Genomic DNA, 24,062 nt, shown 5'->3' with positions numbered 1-24,062 from the left:
TTAAGAAAATATATAAATACACAAGAATAATAAGAATATTAAACTTCCGTAAAATGTGTATTTTTTAAATAAGAATTATAGTTTGAGATAACAATATACACACAGACACTTTTTCTATTGAAGATAAAAATAAGGTGCTACTAAACATTTTTTTCCATAAAATAAGTAATATCAAAGCTATATATGAAAATAAAATTGTATATTTACATTAGCGACACTATATCGTTTTCATCGATAGAGACTCTGATTTATTTAAATTTATTTCTGGAATTTCTGATAAAAACAGATTAATAAAGATTAATATTATTATTCGATCATAAAGTTATAAAAATGTGTAGTGCTAATAGAAGCATTGTAAGATTTTTTGTTTTCAATATAAATATTTATACGATCGCGTTATATCATAGAAATTATTTCAAGAATAAATAAAATGAATTTTCTCGATTAATTATTTATTTACGAAGTTAGATTACGTATATTCATAGTTCATTATGACTTTAACAAATGATATGAAGATTTTGTAATATGTCTATATGTAGCGGTATACAGTATGAACAACTCGTTGGTCTTTCATTTTTTTCTTCGTATTTTTTACAATAACTGGAAGAATTAGATCTATTATCATTACAAATACTGAACATTTCTGACATTGAATAATATAGTCTTGATTAAAATCCAAATGAAATAATATAAATATTATTAATAGGCTATAAGGGATTAATCTTTAATTTACAGGTATGTCAATCATCTCTATCTTTTAACTTTAATTTTCACAGATGCGTTTTTATTTAAATTCATACAAAAACTGAGCTAGGTAAATATATTATATTATGAAGACAAAAAATCTTTGTAAAGATTTTTATTTTTATTAAGTTTTCTTTTTTATGTAAGAAAGAGAAAAAATTTTATTGACATATTAAAATTCTATCGTAATAAATAAAGAAGGTATAAATGAAAATAAAAAATATGACATTTGCAGATTTGTTTCCTTTTTTTCTATAATACATGAGCTGGGGTAACATCGTTGAGTGTTATGTTGTTTTTTTTTTTTTTTTTTTTTTTTTACTTTTCTTTTCTTTTTAATGTTCTTCATTTTTATTCAAGCTCATGCATGTATATTAGCCCACTTAACAACTCTGCATGTCTTACAGTTTCGAAGATCCCACATTTTGGCGTACTACAATAAACACGTTGTAATGTACCGAAGTCGATGAGTAATTAAACCATTCAATCGATAAGCTGGGTGGAAAAGATTAATGACGTTAATTAATTTATGGAACTGGAACAATATATCATAAATTATTGTTCAATAATTTGATACACATGAAAGCACAATAGAAATTACGAGACGTATTTACTTTTTTATTTTTTCATATTCATTTATCTTAAAAGCTTTGACGCTTAGATATACGCACATGTACACTTTACAATAAGATACTTCGTTCAAACTTGAATAACCGCGTGACGTAGTTTGGCGTATTGATTATCTTATATATAAACCATGTATGGGGACTAACAAACAGTAGTGTTTAAAAGCACACGAACGAATAGATGGATATTATTAACTTTAACGTTAACTTATTATAATTTCAAGTAATTTATTTCTACAGTCCGTTTTCATTTTTTTCCACATCCATAACTACATGCGTTTCGATATTATATTGGCATTTATTTTTTGTAAAAGAATATTGGCATTTTTATTTTGTAGTAAGATATGAATATCTAAATTTCAAAATACATGTTTTGACAAATTGCATGCAAATATACTTATTACATATTTTTAGTTTATAATGTAAATAGATTTTGAAAGAAAAAAGATTTAGAATCATTGAGAGTGACATAAATGTGGTCATTCTTTTTCTTCTTTTTCTTTAATAATTCGCAACAGTCTTAGATTTAATAATGTATTCGAATATGTAGCGTTTGGGTTGCGTCTGCCGTGTTACATTCTTTTTATAGCAGATTAAATTTACATACATTGGAGATTTCAGACTCAAAAGAATTAACGAAACGAGAACAAAATTACTGTATGTAGATTATGTTTCATTCTTTTTTTTTAATTCCTAAGAAATTCTCTTATCAACTATAAAAAGTGGAATGTAACAAAACATAATCAGACAATTTTAAATCAAAGGTTTATTACATTGCTCCGCTAATTCTGATATTGTTTTAATTATATCATCTCAATGCGAGTTTCTTTAATCACAGATCGCGTCTTTTGATAATATATTGATATTCAGTATGTAATACAAAACACATTTTTTTTCAATAACACATTTGTTTTTAAATAAAATAATATAAGTAAAGTAAATTTGTTTGCTTGTTATTTTTAAGTAACTACAATAATCAAAAATAAGAATTACACATACTATAATAAAATAATAATGTATCGTGATTCTTATATCAATTTTACATTGTTTATTCATCAAAATGGAATTAGCAGTGAACTAATGAATGTCATCACATTTCTTTATATGTTCCAACTAAAATAAATAATATCTAGAAAAAGCAAATAGCATCTGTGCGAAATTCGATATATTACAAATGGTGCTTTCAATGTGCATCGATTTTTCCCACCAAACTAATCAATTTTTTAATGATCTATTTTAATATTTTGATATTTTAGGCATTCATTAACCAACGAGAAACGTCTTTCATCAACATAATGACTTTCACAATATGTTCGACATTATTTTAAATGAATTATGCTGTACTCAAATTCTACTTTAAATTCTAGGTTTAATATGTTTCCCACATACATCCTTCATATAATTAATATTAATTCTTAAGTTTATAATACGATAATACCGTGTGTTATTGAGTCATCATAGGTTGTGACATCCATAAACAAACGGTATTACAAACTTTACTCTATTTTTTTTTCTTCCTTTTTATAAATTTGTATCTGTATATTTTCTTTTAGTTTATTTACAACTATTTGCATCGCACGTTATATGTTTTTGTATAGAAAATTAAGTATAAAAAAAAAAAGAAAAAAAAATTAACAGAAATTTATTTATAGAAATCCAATTATAATTTTATTATAAAAGAAAATGAAATCGGCAGAATTACCATTTACAATGCCGTAAGTACATCTTTTCAACCTAAAATATAAAATGGCAGTTGATACTACAGAGAAATTAATTCACAAATTCGTTTTACTAATCCAAATAGACAAACCTTCTACTAGAGAAAAATGTTCCTTGTTGATATAGAATGCCAAGTATATAACTATTACATGGAGAAAGCAATAGTGGTGATGATAATGATTCTTACACATTATAGATGATGGTGATGATGATGAAAGTATTGATATATCAATAATAATGGAAATTAATTTGTGTAAAGTATAATGAATCGATGATATAATTAGATGGTATACATTATTACAAATTACTTACACTTTTGTACAGTTCCAATATTTGAACTCAGCATTAAGCAACGTACGTATATACTTTCCTATAAGTAAAAGAGAATTTATATTAAATAAATAAATTATTCTATATATTTTGTGAACATACCTATCCTCCGTCGTACGAGCTAAGTACTCTCGTTCAATTAAACCTTCGATACGCTTTTTAATGATAACTGGAGAAGGCAAGAAACGACCTTTTAATTGCTCCGTCACTTCAGTTACGAGTATGTTATGCTAAAATAAAAACAGATATATATATATACACGCACACACATATATATATATCTTAACAATCCTTAGCAAACTTAATAATATCTGATATGTAAAAACTTAATTATACTCACCGGCATACGTTTTCGAGCTTTCATGATACGCACAATAGCTGCTTCGATTTCATGCTTCCGGTCTTCGTCGACTTTATTACGCATTTCTCTTCTCTCCGGCTCCGATTCTCCCTTTGCTGCTACAGTCTGGATCTTTACTCTTCACAAAGAAGTATATGTTTATTAGTAATATAGCAGATACATCTTATATTTATTTTTTAATATTTATAATAACGAGTATATTGTCTTAAAAATCTGAAAGTTTAATAAATCAAATGTATTCATTAAAAAACACAAGAGTTGAATGAATAAGACATGAGCTTTTTGAAAATATTTTTTTACATAAATCTTTGCAATTTGTTACTGCTAACTATTATATTATATATAATAGATATCACTTTTTAATCAAAATTGCGATATTTTGTTAGATTATTGATTCAATAAGCAAATATATATTGTACGATAATATTACATTAAAAATATATTTTAAGTATAATATATAAAAAGTATAAATATATTTATTAATTAATATAATATACAAAATATTAATTTCCATTTCACATTTTCTATAATAAAACAAAATAATAAAACGTAATAAATATGTAATAGAAAATCCCTTTCATATAAAAAATCAAAAAATTATGCAATAAACTTGCTCTAAGCAAAAATGTAACTTTAGAAAAATTTTCATTTTTGCTTTTATCATTAATTAATTAAATATACCTGTGTAATTTGCTGGTGAAACTATTATTTACACAGAAGTAATGTGAAGGTTCAATTTCTTTGGTTCGAGGATATTTGAGTAATACCCTCTGTGTAGCTTTGCCCATTGCAAGAGATTGCAGAGCTCTAACCAAGTCTCTCTCTGGAATATCGGTTTCACCTTGAATTTCCTACACAATGTATTTATATATATATATATTTACGTACATACGTACATACATACATAAACACATATATGTATGTGTTTGTATACACGATCGTATTTATATATTTAAAATTAACATATACAACAATATATTATATTATATACGATAAATATAAAAAAAGAGTAAATAAAATTAAATAAATAAATAAAAAGTTATATTAAATACTAACTTCATATGTCAATCTTTCTCTTTTGTTGAAAAGCATCAACACACACATTTGGTAAGTTGAAACTTGAATTATATGCTTTCTTGTACTGGCACATATACTGCTTCTTTGACTTAACAGACTATTGCTCCCATTGCTATTTCCATTTCCAATGGAATTAGAAGAAGACGGCGTATCTAATCCTCCGCAACTACTCTCTTCTCTCCTTGGACCACTAAATATAGCATTTAGGTCTGCAGATCCTGTAAACAATTTATAATATATTTTATAATCATTTCTAAACTTAGTAAAATACTAAGTACCAACCTAATTGTGGCTGCAGTGTCAATTGACGTCCTGTATGTTTAGCAAGATAGAAACGTCTAAAGGCATCAAATGCACCTCGTGGTGCACCAGGTAAATTACACTTAGGAGTAGCAGATTGTGTTGGCCAAAAACCAGTTGTGAGTACTCTTACACTTATATCCACACCATATAAACTTGTCTTAGGAATGTAAATAAAAACAATAAAACTATGATATAGGAGATATTCGATCAAAAATTAACGAAACAAATTAGATTTTCCGCGAATATTGAAACAATTATTTATGAAATCTTACCCCAGAAGTAAGAACGTGATCCTTAAATTCGTCCATAATAGTATTACTAACTGTTATATCCTTAAACATGCCTTCTAATTTGGATGTAAATTGACATCCACATTCAGTCTATAGTAATCACAAATTACAAAACAACGTATATTAGATACATTTTAAAACTGATAATTTATATACAAAGAAATTTTCAGGAACAATATTTTCATTGAAATAATATTCTACTGTGAAAGTTTTAACAAATATTTTTATGCAGAATGTTGTTTCTTCTTGCTATAAGTTTTAAATATACATATGACTTTTGCAACATGTAATTAATTATTAAAATAAATAATATTTACTGATTTATTTAAAAAAAAAAGAAATTTGAAAAAAATCATTAAAATTAGTTTAGTTATTATATTTGTAATACCTTAAGTTTAGATATCATGTTTTTTTCACTATCATCTGATACTGATTTATTTAAAAGAAGACGTTTTGCTAGATGTTGTTTATAGTACCGTTCAAAAACATCTTTTTCTTGAAGAAATCTAAATAAAACCATAGTTTTGTCCAGAATTCCTTCAATTTCTTGTTCAGTCATCTAAAATTATTTTATATTTTAGAATCATAATCATTAAAAAATCTACCAAGGAGGCAGTGTAAAGTAAAACTGACCCCTTTAGAACCTTTTTTCAATTTATCATCTATAAATAGAGATAAATATTCTGGACTTTTAGTATTTAAATTGAGGAAGTATTCAAAATCTGAAGATATCATTTGTTTAAAAAGTTTATCATTATTAAATGAGTAATGAAGAAAATGATCAAAACGATCTTTTAAGTCCAATAAATTTTGTACGAAGAGCACAGCATTTGTTGTTGATTCATGCTCCTCTTGAACCATAGCACGTCCTCGTTCTTTAAGGAACTGAGATACACAGTCAAAAACTGTTCGTAAACCATCTGTCACTCTTGAAAATAATTTATACATACAACTAAGGTCCTCTGTTTTCTGATTTTTAAGCATGTGTACAACACCGCTATTCTCCATCTGTTAATAAAAATAAAATTATCAAGATGTCCTCTATTTGTATTAAAAAAAGAAAAAAACTATACCTCAACAATTGTCTTCATATGAATTTTGATTAGTTCTTCTTCCACAACTTCAACTATCCGTGGTTCTGTAGATTCATCTAAATAGTGTTTCGCTCTTTCTGATTCTTCATAAATTCTTGCTTCTACTTTTTTTATATAAACAGATGCACTATTTTCTGCTAAAAACTTTTGAGATTCAATCTAGAAAAGACATTAAGAAAATGTATCTTTTGTTTATAAATAAGAATTACAAGAAGGTAATCAAATATAATTTTATAGATACTTACTCTGTAAAATTCTGCACTTTGTTGTAAAAAAGGTCTTTCGAAATCTTCTTCATAAACTTGACGACTATTAATGCCAAGTAACATTAACATATGACATGCATTTTTGATTGCAATTCTGTCAACAACTTCACCATGTCGTTCTCTTGATACCATACCTAATAATGTATCTCTCAGATGATCTCTTACACAACCATATCTAACCACCTATAATATACTCTTTTTACTTACAAAAATTTTATTAAAGAAATCATTTTATATTATAAAATATTACAGATAGCTATAAAAGTATTACCTGATCTCGAAATATGATAAGTCCTAAATTATATACGTTGTCCACATCATTTTGTTGTACATAAACTCTATCCATATACATTAAAATATCCCTGATCATTACCATTGAAGTTGTATGGTCATTCCATGCTTGATTTAACGTTTGTAAAAAGTTATTATGAAGGGAATATAAAACATCATCTCGTACTTTATTTTCAAGATGTTGGGTTACAACTTCTTTTAATCCTGTATAAAGGCGTTCACCATATTTATGCAAAACCATAGTATATGCATTACGATATAATTCTTCAAAACTAAGACCAGAGTTATTTTTCTTCTGTATTTCTTGGATGGCATTTTTAAGTAAGGTCCAAATAGTTTCTACATACTTTTCATCCATAGTCGTCTATAATACAAAAATTATGATATACAACAAATACTATGATACAAACAAGTATTTAAGATTTTAAATATATGTTAAATTTTTAATTTTTAACTTATGCAACATACTTTTAAAAGTTACAATTATAAAAATCACACAAATACATTTTTATGATATAAAATAAATGAATGTATAATAGATACACTTTCTCACAGGGGTATTGGTAATAAGAAAGGTATTTGCACTATTCATGTTTATTTCACCATGAATGTTTTCCTTTACCATCTGTATTTCTTCAATATGATTAAATAGATTCTTAAATTTGACATTTCTTTGTTTTCTTTTTATTACAATTTAATTTTCCTCCTTATTACGTTTTTTCCTTAATTCAATTGTATAAATATGCATTACATAAATTTATTTTTAATAATCAATGGATCTATCTATATTATGCAAATTTATTATAAAACATCATTATAATAAATATATAACCATAAATATTTCAATGATATAATCAAAATAAATATAATGGTAAGATATATAAAATTTAATATGCATAAAAGAAAATTCAAATATTAAGAAAAATTTATTAAAAACTGAAATATGAGAATATTTCATAATCATATATTAGTTCTACTTAACGGAATATGATCCCATGAAAAAGAATAACACACGTAACATTGACAACATAATTTATCCTCTTGAACACTCATATATTTAATCAATGTTATACTATTTCTCTCAATGCGAATTTTACCTGTTTGTATCAATGCTTACGCATTACATCTTACGTATTGAAGCTTTATTACCTAAAAGACAAAATTGCAGTTCTCTCTAAAGATAGTAAAATTTAAACTTCAAATTTTATTTACTTTTTTGTCGTTATAGCAACAATTGTCTCAAATTAAGGTTATAAATTAACAAATTTTCTCATTTATACTTGTCTTTACATTAAGAACTTTAAATATTTTTTAAATATTTATAAATATTTTTATTCTAAAATACCAACATATATATATTGCGAAGTAATATATCTGACATATACTATACTAAGACTTTTTAAGTTTTATATTGATTTTTCTGTCAAATCAAATCATAAACTTATATTACATGTGAACTATCATAAATTCATATAGGAACTGTGTAAACTATAATATTGGAAGATGAAAAAAGAGAACAATCCATTTAAACAGGAAATTTAGCATTTAAATGCAATTAACTTTAATCCTGTTTATATATAAACATACGAATTAATAATTCTATAAAGTATATAAAAGTAAGAAGGAAGTTAAATTGCAAATAACAAAAATTAATATATTATTTACGAATTCACTTAACCTATTCAATAACATTCAAGAAATAAAACAAAAAAGTTCAAAAGAAGCATAATTTGTAGAAATATATTTGATTTAATTAAGACATGCATATGTCCTATAATATTTCTAAAATACTTTGTCATTCGAATATAATTACACGGCAATAATGAGAAAAGTCAAAGTAGTAAAATGATAGCGAGAGTGTACGATATATGCATCGTGACAATGATATTACATTACTTAGTGTCAACGAGCAATCACATGATTTTTGATCGAATTTATTAATATTAGAAATCATAATAAAGGAAATTTTGTGAATAATTTGTGAAAACATTATAATGGAAAAGTTATATGTGAGTGTGATACGTGCGTGCTGTGTGTGAATGTGAGTTGGCTACGTGATATATTTAATAGCTTGATTATACTCTCTGTTTCTTTTTTTATTTCTTTCTTTCTTTTACATCTCGTCTAGACAGATATTAAGGTATAAAATTTCTTACCGGAAAAGCACGTATACGCATTTTGCCCTCCTTCTTTGGCAAAGCACTGCTCTTCATCATGTCGAATTAAATGTTCAAGAAGAATTTTTGAAAAGTATATCCTCTTCTCTTCGCCTACGGTAATGTCGTACTGTGTATACACATTGACATACCACTCTTAAATGAACCGAATATTCTTCATTCGCGCATTGAAAAACAGCCGAGGATCGGCTTCACAAGGTTAAATCGCGCTCGACACTACACGCGATATATTCTATGTAGTTAAGTTTCGTAAACCTTTATCACTGGCGCGTACATTTATTAAGACGAAGGACTTGACAAGAAATCGAGATACTCTTCATACTCGTACACACCGAAATGGGGGAAGATAGTTAAGGGTTGACGGGCAAGGGGGAGAAAATGCAAGAAAGAAATGATAGAACAGAGTTGTGCGGCGGATCATAGGGAAAACGCGTACACATAGAAAGCGTCCGTTGTTGTGTCCGGCTATCGGTACTATTGTTTTTATCGACTATGATAATATTTTCAAGAGTGTTAACAATTTCCTAATAATTTAGTTAATGTTCTAACAAAACTGTTCAACGACTATTCGAATATAAGGTTTAATCTGATTTTACGAGCCTGATTACTTGTGCACTATCTATTCATGTATCCAGACCACCAACCAATACCCACGATAAACGGTATACGTGGATACACGACTTCTCTCTTGACTGCATCTTTCTTAAACAACAGATGGCATAACGGAACCGTATATTCCACCAATATGTATGTATGTATGTACTATGTACTGGATACTCTAGATGTAACTTCATCAATTCTCTGATTATTGTATTTAGATGATTCAATTTTACTTATTTTTAATTCTTATTTGATTTTTTTAAATAATTATTTTCATTTTTGATTCGTACAGAACAATGAAGGATATAATAAAATTTTATTATATAAAACAAAATTTGTTTCCTTTTTTGTCATTATTTCATATATACAAGTAAAACATTCTTTTATAAGGCAAATAGACATTTTGAATATAAAAATGTCCCGAGTGGATGATATTAAACAATATTTTGTCGTATCAAACTAGTCATCCAATCAACGTTCTTTATTTACATTGGATATTTCATGGAAATGTATATATATATATATATACACATATGTATATATATGTTGTATTGGCTGAGTTCCTTCAAACGTTCAAAACTGCTTTCAAATCATAGAAACAGGAGATAAATTCCAGATATATGTTGGCCTTATAATAAATCAAATTAATATTATTTTTATTTATAACCTAATAATTTTACATAAAGTTGCCGAATATAAGGTCAAGTAAGTGATAAACGTATTATATATTTTTCATTATTAAAATAATAATTTAAGTTTACAATATATTTCCATTATAAATATCTTACAATTTTCAGTTCCAATATTCACTTGTTATACAAGCAAAAAGATATGTTTCAATTACATTTATAATTACATTGATGGTTTAGAAATTAATATATATGAAATGTATACTAATATAAAATGGAAGAAAAACCTTTATGAATTTACCGATTTACCTGATAATTATACAGACAGCACATTTTTGACAGAATTACGTAAGAATGTAAAATCGGATTATGTTTCTAGACTAGAAGCTATTAATTTAGGTGCTAGTATATCGATTCGTTTAAGTATTCCAGTTCTCTTTGTTATCATATTTATTTGGTTATATAATGAATGGACGACACCAAATGTCATTATTATATCTGAAATAGTTTTAACCATTTTTGGGTATTTATTTTATAATATAAAAATATTAAATATGTCAAAGCGACTGTCAGAAGATCTTAGAACGACTTTAATTTTTCTTATTTTTGGATATATTTTATCACCGGTTTTGCGTACATTAACTGAAACCATTAGTACTGACACAATATATGCTATGACTATATTAATGTTCCTCACTCATTTAATATTTAACAAATATGGTTCTACGGAAATCTTTTTTTCTGATTCCTTGTCTATCAATTCATCTATTTTCGGTTCATTGATGTTAGCATCCAGACTTGCTTCTCCTTTACATGCATTTTCACTTTTAACTGTTTCGGTACAATTTTTTGTACTATTTCCTATATTATTGTCTCACATAAATAACAAAGTAATTATATCAATCGTAATAACTATAGGAACAGTATATTTGTTATTACCTATGTCTAATGTATGCTCCTATGTTTTTATCATAGTTATAGTATTCATTCATTTCATCTGTCCACTTTGGTATATTAGATGTAAACAATTTAAAAATAACATCTATGGTCCTTGGGATGAAGCAATCATCATTTCCTAATTGTTCTAATAATATTAATTTTGTAAAATAATAAATATTATTATTGTTATTGTTATTAACAAGTTATCGAAAAAAAAATATTTACCAAGTAAAACAAGTGTTTTTATTCTTCTTTGTATCACCTTTATATGTAGTGTAATAAATGTTAATGAAGCATAGATATATTATAAAATAATTATAAGTGAAATTATATGAAGATTAAATATTTTTATACATTAAATGAAAGAAATTTGTATAATTGTTTAATAGAATTTAGTTGGATTCAACAGGTGACTATTCAACAATATGATCGCTAGTGGCGCAATAATCGCAGAAAAAAGAATGAAGTATATGTGTACACACATATATACGTCAGAATTGAGTACTAAAAATCGTAAAAATTTGGATATTTATCCAATAAAATTACATATTTTATATTAATTTTACTTTATATTACCGAATAATTTTGATTACTATTTCTGATAATTATCGATGACATATCAAAAAAATATGTAAAAATATATTTCATATACTTACATGTACATATATATGTTTTATTTGTGGACTACATATGCCATAGAACATATATATATATATATATATACTTGTTTAATTTAGAATGAATACAGTAATGTAAGTTCGCGCGCTATTTGCTTGAAGATATTTTAAAGTACAAATTCCAAGGCCGAAGAATATTTTTTTAAATGATAAGGAAGATGGTAATACTTTTATTATGACGATTTTTTCTACTTTTTTATCAGATACATTCTTGTTCTGAGATTATTTCAATTGCAGCATTTACGTAAATCAATAGAAGAAATAACAAGATAATAGAATTAGACAAAAAATTAAGAAATAAAAAAGAAAAAAAAACTTGATTTTAAAATTCAATTGAATATGAATGTAGTTGCCATGTTTCTACCCCTTCGGTTCGTAAGAGCAAACACACTTTTTATAAGAACTGCGCCTTGTCAATTTGGTAGTAACTGTGTCACGTCATCGTATCAGTCCATTGAGAGATATCTTACAGGTACTACGCTAACATATTCATTTGTGAGAACATTTTCTATTTCTTCTGCAAATATGACGAAAATAAAAGTAAGTAAAATAAAAAAAGAAAAATCGATCTATTATTATTTATACGTATAAAAGTTCATAAATTTTTACCTTATTATATAATGATTTTTTGATAAATGCAAAATTATTATCAAAGTCTTGTTAATAATAATGTTATGAAAATATAAATAATATAGTTTATTAATACATTGTTTATTAAAATTTATTACGATAAAAAAATTGCGTAATACAAATTCTTATCAGATTATTATAATACATATATTTTTAATCATCTATTTTTATATAACATTTAAACAAATTGTAGTCAAAAATTATTTGTAATTTTGTCATTTTCATAACAAAAAAATGTGATGCACAAATATGTATATTAGATTAAAAATTTTATTAAATTAAAAAGTATAAAATCAAGAAATACTTCGTTTTTTTAAAACATGCTTAGTCATAAACCATGGACTTAAAGTAACATCTGTTGGAAAGTATGATTATAGCATTTTTTTTTAGTACGATAAGTTTAATTTTAGTATCATATTTTAATATTTAAAAATAATGTTGATTTTTATTCTTTTTTTAATTATCTTTAGGTAGGACCTGTTGTAGATATTCTTGGTGATGAGATGACTCGTGTCATATGGGATTCTATTAAGGAAAAATTAATTTTTCCTCATTTGGATATTGAATTACATACTTATGATTTGGGTATGGAAAATAGAGATGCCACTGATGACAAAGTAACAATTGAATGTGCTGAAGCTATTAAACGTTATAATGTTGGTATAAAGTGTGCTACTATTACTCCCGACGAAAAGAGAGTAGAAGAATTTAAGTTGAAACAAATGTGGAAAAGCCCAAATGGCACTATTAGAAACATATTAGGTGGTACTGTTTTTCGTGAACCTATCATTTGTAAAAATATTCCTCGTTTAGTCACAAACTGGAAGAAACCAATTATTATTGGCAGACATGCTAATGCAGATCAATATAAAGCAACAGATTTTATAATACCAGGACCTGGAAAACTTGAGATTTCATGGACTGGTGAATCTGGTGAAAATATTATACACACTATTTATGAATTTAAGAATGCTGGTATAGCACAAGCTCAATATAACACAGATGAAAGTATACGCGCATTCGCTCATAGTTCTTTTCAGTTTGCACTTAACAGAAATTATCCTTTATATCTCTCTACAAAAAATACTATTTTGAAAAAATATGATGGTAGATTTAAGGATATTTTTCAAGAAATTTATGAGAAAGAATATAAAACTCAATTTGAAGCAAAAAAAATCTGGTATGAGCATCGTTTAATAGATGATATGGTAGCTTATGCAATGAAATCTGAAGGAGGTTTCGTTTGGTCATGTAAGAACTATGATGGAGATGTCCAGTCAGATTCTATAGCTCAAGGATATGGATCATTAGGTCTTATGACATCTGTACTAATATGTCCAGATGGACGTACAATAGAATCAGAAGCAGCTCATGGTACAGTTACAAGACATTATCGCCAACATGAGCAAGGTAAAGAAACTTCTACAAATTCTGTTGCATCTATTTTTGCTTGGACACGAGGATTGCTTCATCGTGCTAAACTAGATAACAATCAGAAATTGGAGCATTTTGCTGAAACTTTGGAGAAAGTATGTATCAGTACAATAGAATCAGGTTTCATGACAAAGGACCTGGCTATCTGTATTAAAGGAGTACATAATATTAGCAGAAGTGATTATTTAACAACATTTGAATTTATAAATAAAATTGCTGAAAATTTAAAAAAAGAACTGGCTACTGCTTGACTATATTGTCATGAATCACAGCAAATTTTATATGCAAAGTATTAAAATCATAGTTGCATTTGTCATGAATATAAAGAATGATCAAAGTATATTCAGTTACTGTTAAATAGCTATTATTTCTATGAAATTAACAAGATAATATATACATGGTTTTGGAATAATATTTAAAATGTGTAATAATATTCTATATTCAATAAATAAACTATAAATGTTGTACAATATTCAAACTACATAATGTAAACATGTAATCCTTAAATATTGGTAACATAACAATATTTTATACTTTTTATTTTACTTCAAACATCACATAAATCTTGGTAATATAATAATTACTTGATGTCTGTCAAATAAAAAAGAAAATTAAAGTTTTTTTTTACTTTTCCTTTCTTATATAAAAGCAAAAAAGGAAGTTACACATAGGTATTTATGACGTGAAGGAGGCATAATTACAAAATTTTATTCATTTTGATGTAACATTAAATGAATAATATGATCTTTTTTTATAATAATCATTAGAATTATACAAAATAAATAGATAATTATTGTACATAAGTAATGATACAATATTTATATCTATAGATTTGTAGACTCATTTTATTGCTTTAATTACCATTCAACTCCGTTTAGAATGTAGAAAATTCAATACATTTTTTTATTACATTTTTTAATAATAATAAATCTGTTATTTCTTAAAGTTTTCTAAATAAAATTTGATTGATAGATGTGTGTATGTTCTTTCTTTCAAATTTATGTAATTAAGTATCTATTTAAATATAAATTACATTCAGATACTTTTTTTAATAATCTAATAAATGTATGTGTTATAGTTATTACGATATTTATCTCTGCATGTAGCGGGATAGACTGTTTAGATCAAATTGCATAATTATCTATTATTTCTATGATATTTACAAGATTTTGTACTTTACAAAATATATTAACTAAAATATGTTTATAATACACATTTACAAGTTTAAAGAATATGATAGTGTCAACAATTTTATTAGCGATGACATTTTGTGTTATCGCATTAAACGGACGATGGTGTTGGTATAATCAATCTCGAGAGATTTGATAAGAAAGCTTCTTTCTGATAACTTTCATCGTTTGTTACTATATCTGTTCTTTTTTTACTAATGAACCAATATTTTTTATTTACAAGCAGTAATATCATTAGAGCCGGTAAATAGACTAATGAAAAACGAAAAAGTTTTCTAGAACTTGCACTATCTGAGTTTTGATAAAATTTCCAAGCTGTAAATGTAGAAATTGTACACAAATTTACCAAATTAGAAGTTTAAACAAAATTAAAAACTTACTTACCAAGATAGAGAAAATAAGCATTTAGAGGCGTTGACATACTAGCAAACCACCAATTAGTTACATCTAATACAGGAGCTAAATAAGATAATCCCATTAACGCAGCCGTATATCTTAATGTCGTATTACGGCAAAGACTAGGATTCGTAACAGACATCATTCTATAACCTGCACGTGAATAATCAGGTCTTAAATTCCAAGAAAGTGCATTAAAGTGAGGAAATTGCCATGCATACAAAAGGCCAGACATAATCCAGGCTCCTGGAGCCATTATATCACCTACACAGCCTGCCCAACCCATAAGTGGTGGTATTGCTCCAACTATAAAAAAATGTCAATACTCAAGATATAGTCTATTAGATTATATTAAGTACAATACAAGATCATTTTACTTACCAACAGATCCAACCCAAGTATTGAGAATACTAATACGTTTCATAGGAGTATAAATAAGAGTATATAAAATTAAATTAACAGCACCTAACATTGCAGTTATAGCATTGACTTGACTATACAATATGAACAAACCAGTAATTCCTGATACAGTTGCAAATAATACTGCATGTGCCGGACTAATATTAAAATCACAGAAAATATAACATTAGTACATATGATTTCATTTTAATATATTTAAAATATAAAATATCAACTTACGTTAATTGTCCACGGACCAGAACTCTGTTTTTTGTTCTTGACATCTGTGCATCGAAAGGAGTTTCAAAAAATTGATTAATAGCATTAGCAGCAGAAGAGACCAATGCAGTACCAATGGAACACATAGTAAATGTATATAAGTCAAAAATGCCAGGTGCTACTACATAACCACCCATGGTTGTTATCACTACTAAAGCTATAAATAAAATTACAAGTATTAGGTTGATGCAAAAATAATTGCAGTTTTAATGATTTTATATGATACATAAAAACTGCAATTATTTTTGTACCAATCTTATATTATATTAAAATAATTTAAAGAAAATGATAAAAATATATATTATATTACTTACAAGTTAATCTAACTTTTGATAATTTTAGACAGTATTTATGAAGATGAGCAAGCTCTACTTGCATAGGTTTCCATTCTGGTTCTTCAGATGGACGGATTTCCTTGTTACTATTAAGACTAGTATTTTTTGATAGAACATATTTGTCAGCTGGATTTGTAGCAACAATATCATTGCGATATTTTTCTGTCATTTCTATGCATGGTTCGTGTATATGTACAATTTCTTTTGGTTTCTGTTTCGAACTGGTGGAATACTAGAAATATTAATAGGTTTACATATAGTATTCTTAATAAAGCTTTACTTAACAATAAATAAATATTAAAAGTTATTCATACCAAAGTGGATAATAGTTTCGATGTCGAAATGCATGGTAGAATGCGACATGTTCGTGGTGTGAAAAAGTATAACATCATAAAAATATTGTCGATGATGTATCAAAGATCCTTTATTTTATCCTATAAAAATAACAGAATAAATTATATTTTTAATACAAAGAAATATTTTATCTGAATATCTTAAGTATCGTTACTTATTCACGAAAAAACATATTCGAATATTGAGTAACTCACATTATTTCATGTATTACAATTTTATCATAGTATTAATGTTGCATAACGATAATTTGTAAACCTTTTTGGCATGTCAAATATATCTCTAATCTTAAAAGTAAATTAATAGATAACATATATCTACTAAATACAGGAATAATCCTGTACAACAATTTTACATATTACCACATGCCACCACTACCTTCTATTCATAGCTTTTTAGTATGTTAAATTCAAGAATAAAATGTAAGGACATTTTAAGCGATCGTAACGCCACCTAGGAACAGAAAGCAAAACATTATTTGGATTAATAGAAAATTTGTAAATTATTTAAATTAGCAGAATTTTATGATAAATTTGTCTAAGCAATTAAGTTAATAACAGAAGCTTATTTTTACACATTGTTACACAATAGAAATAAAATATGAATGGAACTTAAAATTTATATCTTACGCATATATTCAGTGCATCTATAGATAATATATGTATGTATTTACCGATGTTTCTATACAGTTCGTCGGCTAGCTGAACGAGAGAAAATGCTAAGGTTATTGCGGTGTACGTACTTGTATTTATATTATTAACATTTATAAAATGGCATTTATAACGTATGAACGTTTATCTTCGATAATTTAGTTAAGGGTATTGAAAATAATATTTAAAAAATGCTAGTAAATCAACAAAATGCGATGTTTGTACGCATCGGTTCAGCTCTGTTTTATGGACTATCGTCGTTTATGATAACGGTGGTGAACAAAATGGTCCTTACTACTTTCGGCTTTCCATCTTTTCAAGTTTTGGGAATAGGACAAATGTTAGCCACTATTTTCGTTCTTTTCCTGGCGAAGAAGTTACGCTATGTCGACTTCCCTAACCTCGAAGGCGCGACATTCGTTAAGATCTGGCCGTTGCCAATGATTTATATTGGTAATATGATCTTCGGATTGGGTGGCACGAAACAACTCAGTCTACCGATGTTTACTGCTCTAAGACGATTCAGTATCCTCATGACAATGATCGCAGAATACTACATTCTTGGGATCAAGGCTCGCGCTTCCATACAGCTTAGCGTCTACACGATGGTGCTGGGTGCCTTAATTGCTGCATTAAACGATCTTGCCTTTAATCTTGAGGGTTACATCTTTATATTGTTGAATGATATTTTTACTGCCGCAAATGGAGTGTATATGAAGAAAAAGCTGGATTCCAAGGAACTGGGAAAATATGGATTGATGTATTATAATTCACTCTTCATGGTGATACCAGCAATCATAATGGCATGGTGGACAGGAGATATTCAAATGGTGTCTGACTTTCCTTATTGGACAAATATTTTATTCGTTCTACAATTTGCTTTGTCCTGTGTGATGGGCTTTATATTGTCTTACAGTGTCATCCTTTGCACGCTATATAATTCTGCACTGACTACAACGATTATAGGATGTTTAAAAAATATTTGTGTAACTTATCTTGGTATGGTAATTGGCGGTGATTATATATTTTCTTGGATAAATTTCATAGGTTTAAATTTAAGTGTAATCGGTAGTCTAGTATATACATGGGTCACTTTCCGTAGGAAGGAATCAATAGAATCTAAATATTCTCCTATTAATCAGGAAGAAAGTTCAAGAATACAATCTGTATGATGTACAATAATATTTAGCATGTGTTTTAACATACTTCTTGCACAAAATTAATATAGTATTTAAATTGGAAATGCTGCTGTATTGAATTTAAAACTGGAAAATTTTTTTCGCCGAATGAACAATGAGTTTTATAAACAGTGAACTAAAGCCATGTAAAATATTTTATAAATATGCAGTTATAAAATAGTTTTTAAGTACATATTTTTATATCATACAACAATGGTGATAATTTCTTATATTGATAATTCTGTGTTAAGTAGCTTTTTATTAATGTTCCTATCTAGTATGAATCACCTGAATGTTGTGAAAAGTGTTTATGAGTGGCAGTATGTAGAAAAGAAATTCTACTGTAATACATACCAAAGTAAAGAGAATCATTGTTACCGGCAGGATTATAGTGCCATAATAATACAGTGGCAATACAATCCAAATTAGATAGATAATTGTTAGTAAGGTGATTTTACCATGGTCACAATTTTAGTCAAACACTGTCATGTATATTGTAGGAGAATAAATATCATGATCTAATTTTTATCTAAGTGTATAAGTTGTACAGAAATAAACTTTATTTATTAAGAATTTGTATCAAATTGTCATTTACCTTGCTCAGTTTCAGAGATTTCAGCAATACGAAGATTTTCTACGTACAAAGCCTTTGAAGAAGATTATGCTAAACATCATATATTTTTATCTTCCTTTCAACGAGCGGCCCTCTCCGTAGGATCAGCGATTATATCATTAGCCGACCCGTCCCGTGCCGATCTGATAGCATCTCTTGCAGAAACTACATCAGGAAATGCTCTTGTGTACTGTCTAAATGAAATGCAGAAATCACCTGAAGGTCAGCGGATTTTAAAAGAAAAACCACGTATAAATACTTCGACCATAAATTTATCATTATTGAAAGATTTACCGGAAGGCACACTTGGAAAAACGTATAGCAACTTTTTGGAAGTGAACGTAAGATTACTATACTTGTTATATTTTTATATGTTACTATTTTATTATTTAAAATATTTGGTTGTTTTATCCAACAATGCAATTTGAAAAATGAAAAAATTATATTGCAAAATGTTTGTTAATTTGTTGATTAAATTTAAGACACGATATTTGTAGATTTACGCTTTATTTCAGCATGAAAAACTATTTCCAGAATGTAACACCAGATTCTAGGGCACCGACGAGATTTATTGATGATGTCGAACAAGCATACGTTATGCAACGATATCGCGAGATACACGATATCTCTCATGCAGTTTTGTTGATGCCTACAACGATGCTTGGAGAAGTTACAGTGAAATGGGTAGAAGCACTTCAAACACAATTTCCAATGTGTATCGGAGGAGCAATATTTGGAGCGGCCCGTTTACGAGCGAGGTATACAAAAAATTAGCCTAGTACGTTTTCTATTTACTTAACATTAAAATTACATCTTGTTTCAGACAAAGAAAATTATATTTGGATTATTATCTTCGGTGGGCAGTAAATACTGGAAATAATGCTAAATTTTTATTAGGTGTTTACTTTGAAGAACGATGGGAACAACCTCTCCGAGATTTTCATAAGGAGATGAACATCGTTCCTCTTATCCCAATGTCATAATGTGCATTGTGATAATATGTTATTATGTAAATTTCCGTTACAGCGATAGTTTGTCGAATGATACAGTTTTATCCAGGTTGCTCTTATAGAGAGCGAAGAGATCCCTAAGAATTCTTTCTGTAAAAATACGCATTATTTACATGATATAACAATTTTTATTGATTATAACACTGGAAATATTAAGAATATAATTTTTAATGGGATACACATGACTCATATTACAAATTTGGATTACTACACCTACGAGCATATGAAATGTTTGATAAAAGTCGATAAAATAGTTACCATCATAGAGAAATGTATAGGAGAATGACCCCGCATAAGTATGCTTACGCATTACGCGTGCCGGTTTTCACGCTCCTTTTTAATTTTTGTTCTTTTTTTCTTTCATCCGCGCTGTATACATCGACAATATAAGGAATAATATAATACCTAATACCATTCGATGAAGAAGTTAAAAGTTTTCAAACGAATGAGATTGGAAACAATGTCTTAGTAAATTAATTAACATTTAGTATTCTAAAATATTGCACAATTTATAAAACGATAACTTTGCAAACTTGATTGTCCATTTTCATCTATAGTGGCGTACTTCGTTCCTTAGGTCCGAGAAAAGGTCAACGAAGTATTTTGCCTTTCCAATCGTCGTTATTAAGGCAAAAGGTCCAGAAGTGAAGATTTATTATTATTATTATTATTATTATTATTATTATTATTATTATTATTATTATTATTATTATTATTTTTTATTATTATTATTATTATTATTATTATTATTATTATTATTATTATTATTATTATTATTATTATTATTATTATTATTATTATTATTATTATTATTATTATTCGCTTGACGACTTTGCTTTTACTTACATTGAGGATTCAGGAAAAAATAATCCTTTTATAGTTTTATTTTCTTGTGACTAAGTGCACGATCGAAGGACTCTCGCATATACAAGGCGGCCATTCAATGATAATCTTATAAAAATTACATGCTAAAGAGCCACAGTTTTAGTTTTAGCAAGAAGATGATAGTTCACAGAATTGTTTAGCTATATATTTACTTTCTCTATGCATCCACATACATATACACGTGTATACGTATGTATATGCACATAGAAAGCTATGAATATATATATATATATTTTTTTTTTCTATCTAATATATATATGTATATGTATATATATTAGATAGTTTTCCCATTTGTTTATAGCATTACTTTCGCTATATACTTTCGTATATACTATATCTTAGTAATATGTTCAATGGAATTGGCAAAAGTGTAACGATTCGAAATATGTTAATATTAATATTAAGTTCACGCGCACATGCAGGTTCGTCATATTTACGGCCGAACTCAAATTTCTATCTTCGGATTTAAATACGCTAGGCCGTTCAATTAAACGCATGCAGCATTTAAAAGTTAAAATGGTTATTAATAATGCGCGAGAACTGCATATCATTATTAAACTATTATCTTACGATATTAGTTATATGAAAAGCGTGTGAGACGTTCTCAAATCACAAATGCTAAAATGAAGAACAATCACACTAATTTTTTATAAAAAAGTTTCTGTTTATCCGAATCCTTAATTTTATAAGTATTATAATAATAGAGGATCGAATTAGATAAACCTAGATGAGCATTATATGTTAAGGGCCAGAGCATCCTACTTTAAAGGAGAAGTGTGAATGATGATGTGTAAGTGAAAAAATTCACACACGGGAATAATAATTGAACGATCATCGTAATAGAAAGATAGAGGCAAATAAGTAGGATGCATCTTAGCTGATTGTAATTAATTTGGTCCGCGCTGCTGGAGCGAGTCTCATGGAGCGTTCTTTTTTAATCGAAAGCCAGTCTCTTTAAATAGAGGTAGATCTCCTCGAACGTCGGTCTGTTTTCGGGCTGTTTACTCCAACACTTGACCATCATGTGATATAAATCGGCGGAGGAGCATAATGGTTGAGGCAGTACTCGAGGTTGATTCTTTTCACTGGTACCACTGCTATTGTAGCCCGTATGATTATACCAACGATCATAATTCTCTAATACTTGTTCCGAGGTCAAATCTGAGTAGGGTATTTCCTTGCATTCTGTTAAGATCTCCCAGACTGTTATCGCATACGACCAAATATCGGCTCGACAAGATTGTTTACCCTTAAAAAATTAATTCAATATAATCGAATGTTTAAGAGTTTTATATTTTTTATATCGAGATATAGAAAAAAGAAAAAAGAAAACGATCTTACCAATATCACCGCTTCCCAGGCCATCCAACGAAGCGGTATTTTTCTATAACATCCATCAACGTAATAGACGTTATCATATTTGTTGCAATATATAGCATGGTCGGACACTTTTACTGATAAATTTTGATTCACGATGCAATTTCTGTAACATATATAAGGATCATCCGATCCTATCTTTGTTTTTCTTTCTTATTTAATATTTAATATTATTTAATATTATTTATTACTACCTGGCTGCCAAATCGCGATGGGGTATGTTCAAATTCTCGAGGTACTTCATTCCTGAGGCGATTTGCATGATGAAATTTAAAGAGCATTCGTAGCTGTAAAATGAACGATATGAACGTTATATGAACTGTGATTGAGTAATGTGTGTGTAAAAAAATAAAAAGAAAAAAAATCCATATTCTTACTTTAATGATGCATCGTTTTCAGACTTGCGGCGATCTTCCAAAAAACTTGGAAGATCTCCTAACTCGCCGTATTCAAACACAGCACCGAAAGGTTCTTCCTCAACCAAAGCGATTATTCTTGCGATGTTAACATCACGAATGGTTGCCAAAAAATGCATGTCATTCGTGAAGTCTTTCCTGCATTTTAACCATTTGATTTATTTCTAATTGAATAATTTTATCTTGTTTATCAATTGGTATAACTTACTTCAGAGAATCTACGACTCCACGCCACAAGGAGCGAACTATAACAACTTGTCGGTTTCGTATACTTCCAACATCTGGATTTTGAATACCTTTAGCTTCACAAAGATGTACCTGTACATGAATGAAAATTTTATATTAAGAAAAAAATAATACATAGATGTGTGTATGTATGTTTGTGAAAATAAATGCCTATTTATTACCAATCCGAAACTTCCTTCGCCAAGCTTGTCAAGAATTCTTAATCTATGTCTAGAAATCCGTGGAATGTCGCAAGAATCTCGATTATTGGCACAATGACTGTTATCTCTGATATGTAAAGGTGTAAAGAGACTGAATACGGAAGACTGTTCACGTCTTTTGATCTATAAAGATATTATCAATATAAAAATAGACTCAAGATAATAATCGTACGAATTTTAATCTTTTACCGTGAGAATATCAGTCGCAGCATAATAGCCTTCGTAAACTTTATGATTGATTTTTCCCGACTGTGTCGATTTTGACTTCTTTACCGGAAAAGGCGTAGATACCACGCGATTTCCTAACTTGTAACTTGAAAAGTTACACTCGCTGTTGAAGTCTAGAAAAA

The 24,062-nt window shown here is 27.8% G+C and overlaps 6 protein-coding genes and 1 long non-coding RNA gene across 15 annotated transcripts in view; 3 read left to right on the top strand and 4 right to left on the bottom strand.

Annotated features, from left to right (window-relative positions):
* Window positions 1-1,039: 1,039 nt before the first annotated feature.
* LOC124427064 (cullin-3) lies at window positions 1,040-10,021 on the bottom strand. Of its 5 annotated transcripts, none has more exons than XR_006942862.1 (14): window positions 9,258-10,021; window positions 7,082-7,465; window positions 6,790-6,993; window positions 6,524-6,703; window positions 6,084-6,458; window positions 5,839-6,009; window positions 5,433-5,540; window positions 5,140-5,317; window positions 4,837-5,075; window positions 4,462-4,631; window positions 3,760-3,898; window positions 3,522-3,649; window positions 1,359-3,459; window positions 1,040-1,279 (listed from the first exon to the last, which is right to left on the bottom strand). XR_006942862.1 is itself a non-coding variant. In XM_046969523.1 (14 exons), exons 1-13 carry the CDS (start codon window positions 9,315-9,317, stop codon window positions 3,435-3,437), a joined length of 2,361 nt encoding a protein of 786 aa, XP_046825479.1. In that variant the 5' UTR covers window positions 9,318-10,021; the 3' UTR covers window positions 1,040-1,239; window positions 3,402-3,434. The 5 variants fall into 5 exon arrangements, 3 of the variants coding, with proteins under 3 accessions (XP_046825479.1, XP_046825480.1, XP_046825477.1); XR_006942863.1 differs by having other exon boundaries at window positions 1,040-1,239; XM_046969523.1 differs by having other exon boundaries at window positions 1,040-1,239; window positions 3,402-3,459.
* Window positions 10,022-10,209: 188 nt separating this feature from the next.
* Window positions 10,210-11,683, top strand: LOC124427068 (phosphatidylinositol N-acetylglucosaminyltransferase subunit C). The gene is made up of 2 exons (XM_046969532.1): window positions 10,210-10,583; window positions 10,676-11,683. Exon 2 carries the CDS (start codon window positions 10,765-10,767, stop codon window positions 11,584-11,586), a length of 822 nt encoding a protein of 273 aa, XP_046825488.1. The 5' UTR covers window positions 10,210-10,583; window positions 10,676-10,764; the 3' UTR covers window positions 11,587-11,683.
* On the bottom strand, window positions 11,333-12,209 carry LOC124427070. 2 transcript variants are annotated; one of them, XR_006942866.1, is made up of 4 exons: window positions 12,103-12,209; window positions 11,672-11,950; window positions 11,447-11,591; window positions 11,333-11,368 (listed from the first exon to the last, which is right to left on the bottom strand). It is a non-coding gene; the product is annotated as an uncharacterized LOC124427070 (long non-coding RNA). The 2 variants fall into 2 exon arrangements; XR_006942865.1 differs by lacking the exon at window positions 12,103-12,209 and having other exon boundaries at window positions 11,672-11,986.
* LOC124427065 (isocitrate dehydrogenase [NADP] cytoplasmic) lies at window positions 12,192-14,659 on the top strand. Its single transcript, XM_046969525.1, has 3 exons — window positions 12,192-12,284; window positions 12,361-12,663; window positions 13,224-14,659. The coding sequence occupies exons 2-3, from the start codon at window positions 12,463-12,465 to the stop codon at window positions 14,436-14,438; spliced, it is 1,416 nt and encodes a 471-aa protein (XP_046825481.1). The 5' UTR covers window positions 12,192-12,284; window positions 12,361-12,462; the 3' UTR covers window positions 14,439-14,659.
* Window positions 14,535-18,208, bottom strand: LOC124427066 (protoheme IX farnesyltransferase, mitochondrial). 3 transcript variants are annotated; one of them, XM_046969526.1, is made up of 9 exons: window positions 18,083-18,180; window positions 17,811-17,838; window positions 17,335-17,590; window positions 17,101-17,220; window positions 16,766-17,018; window positions 16,413-16,608; window positions 16,155-16,330; window positions 15,762-16,079; window positions 14,535-15,692 (listed from the first exon to the last, which is right to left on the bottom strand). In XM_046969526.1, the coding sequence occupies exons 4-9, from the start codon at window positions 17,176-17,178 to the stop codon at window positions 15,469-15,471; spliced, it is 1,245 nt and encodes a 414-aa protein (XP_046825482.1). In that variant the 5' UTR covers window positions 17,179-17,220; window positions 17,335-17,590; window positions 17,811-17,838; window positions 18,083-18,180; the 3' UTR covers window positions 14,535-15,468. The 3 variants fall into 3 exon arrangements, with proteins under 3 accessions (XP_046825482.1, XP_046825483.1, XP_046825484.1); XM_046969527.1 differs by lacking the exon at window positions 17,811-17,838 and having other exon boundaries at window positions 18,083-18,208; XM_046969528.1 differs by lacking the exons at window positions 14,535-15,692; window positions 18,083-18,180 and having other exon boundaries at window positions 15,788-15,926; window positions 15,995-16,079; window positions 17,811-17,949.
* On the top strand, window positions 17,979-20,764 carry LOC124427069 (ubiquinone biosynthesis protein COQ4 homolog, mitochondrial-like). The gene is made up of 4 exons (XM_046969533.1): window positions 17,979-18,261; window positions 19,585-19,919; window positions 20,113-20,336; window positions 20,402-20,764. Exons 1-4 carry the CDS (start codon window positions 17,979-17,981, stop codon window positions 20,559-20,561), a joined length of 1,002 nt encoding a protein of 333 aa, XP_046825489.1. The 3' UTR covers window positions 20,562-20,764.
* The window catches only part of LOC124427063 (discoidin domain-containing receptor 2-like), an 18,577-nt gene continuing 15,211 nt past the window's right edge, over window positions 20,697-24,062 (bottom strand). For both annotated transcript variants that reach the window (XM_046969519.1, XM_046969520.1), the window contains 7 exons: window positions 23,902-24,053; window positions 23,674-23,835; window positions 23,475-23,584; window positions 23,228-23,404; window positions 23,045-23,137; window positions 22,815-22,956; window positions 20,697-22,722 (listed from right to left, as the gene is read on the bottom strand). In XM_046969519.1, coding sequence (XP_046825475.1) covers window positions 22,408-22,722; window positions 22,815-22,956; window positions 23,045-23,137; window positions 23,228-23,404; window positions 23,475-23,584; window positions 23,674-23,835; window positions 23,902-24,053 — 1,151 coding nt within the window. In that variant the 3' untranslated portion in view covers window positions 20,697-22,407. The remainder of the gene's footprint in view (window positions 22,723-22,814; window positions 22,957-23,044; window positions 23,138-23,227; window positions 23,405-23,474; window positions 23,585-23,673; window positions 23,836-23,901; window positions 24,054-24,062) is intronic.

Source organism: Vespa crabro, chromosome 9 (assembly GCF_910589235.1).
Source record: "Vespa crabro chromosome 9, iyVesCrab1.2, whole genome shotgun sequence".
Taxonomy (NCBI): domain Eukaryota; kingdom Metazoa; phylum Arthropoda; class Insecta; order Hymenoptera; family Vespidae; genus Vespa; species Vespa crabro.
This window is presented reverse-complemented; position numbering and strand designations above follow the sequence as displayed.

What these genes read in the sequence shown, in the direction of transcription:
- LOC124427064 (XM_046969521.1), bottom strand. Translation starts at nt 9,317, where the DNA reads ATGATGAAGAGCAGTGCTTTGCCAAAGAAGGAGGGCAAAATGCGTATA. An exon ending in ATATGAAGACAATTGTTGAG is followed by an intron (nt 6,459 to 6,523) that starts GTATAGTTTTTT and finishes TTTTATTAACAG; the next exon opens with ATGGAGAATAGCGGTGTTGT. An exon ending in GAGAAAGATTGACATATGAA is followed by an intron (nt 4,632 to 4,836) that starts GTTAGTATTTAA and finishes TACATTGTGTAG; the next exon opens with GAAATTCAAGGTGAAACCGA.
- LOC124427068 (XM_046969532.1), top strand. Translation starts at nt 10,765, where the DNA reads ATGTATACTAATATAAAATGGAAGAAAAACCTTTATGAATTTACCGAT.
- LOC124427065 (XM_046969525.1), top strand. Translation starts at nt 12,463, where the DNA reads ATGAATGTAGTTGCCATGTTTCTACCCCTTCGGTTCGTAAGAGCAAAC. An exon ending in CAAATATGACGAAAATAAAA is followed by an intron (nt 12,664 to 13,223) that starts GTAAGTAAAATA and finishes AATTATCTTTAG; the next exon opens with GTAGGACCTGTTGTAGATAT.
- LOC124427066 (XM_046969527.1), bottom strand. Translation starts at nt 17,178, where the DNA reads ATGATGTTATACTTTTTCACACCACGAACATGTCGCATTCTACCATGC. An exon ending in ATCAAAAGTTAGATTAACTT is followed by an intron (nt 16,609 to 16,765) that starts GTAAGTAATATA and finishes TTTTATTTATAG; the next exon opens with CTTTAGTAGTGATAACAACC. An exon ending in CTGGTCCGTGGACAATTAAC is followed by an intron (nt 16,331 to 16,412) that starts GTAAGTTGATAT and finishes TTTTAATATTAG; the next exon opens with TCCGGCACATGCAGTATTAT.
- LOC124427069 (XM_046969533.1), top strand. Translation starts at nt 17,979, where the DNA reads ATGCTAGTAAATCAACAAAATGCGATGTTTGTACGCATCGGTTCAGCT. An exon ending in GCAACTTTTTGGAAGTGAAC is followed by an intron (nt 19,920 to 20,112) that starts GTAAGATTACTA and finishes AACTATTTCCAG; the next exon opens with AATGTAACACCAGATTCTAG. An exon ending in GCGGCCCGTTTACGAGCGAG is followed by an intron (nt 20,337 to 20,401) that starts GTATACAAAAAA and finishes ATCTTGTTTCAG; the next exon opens with ACAAAGAAAATTATATTTGG.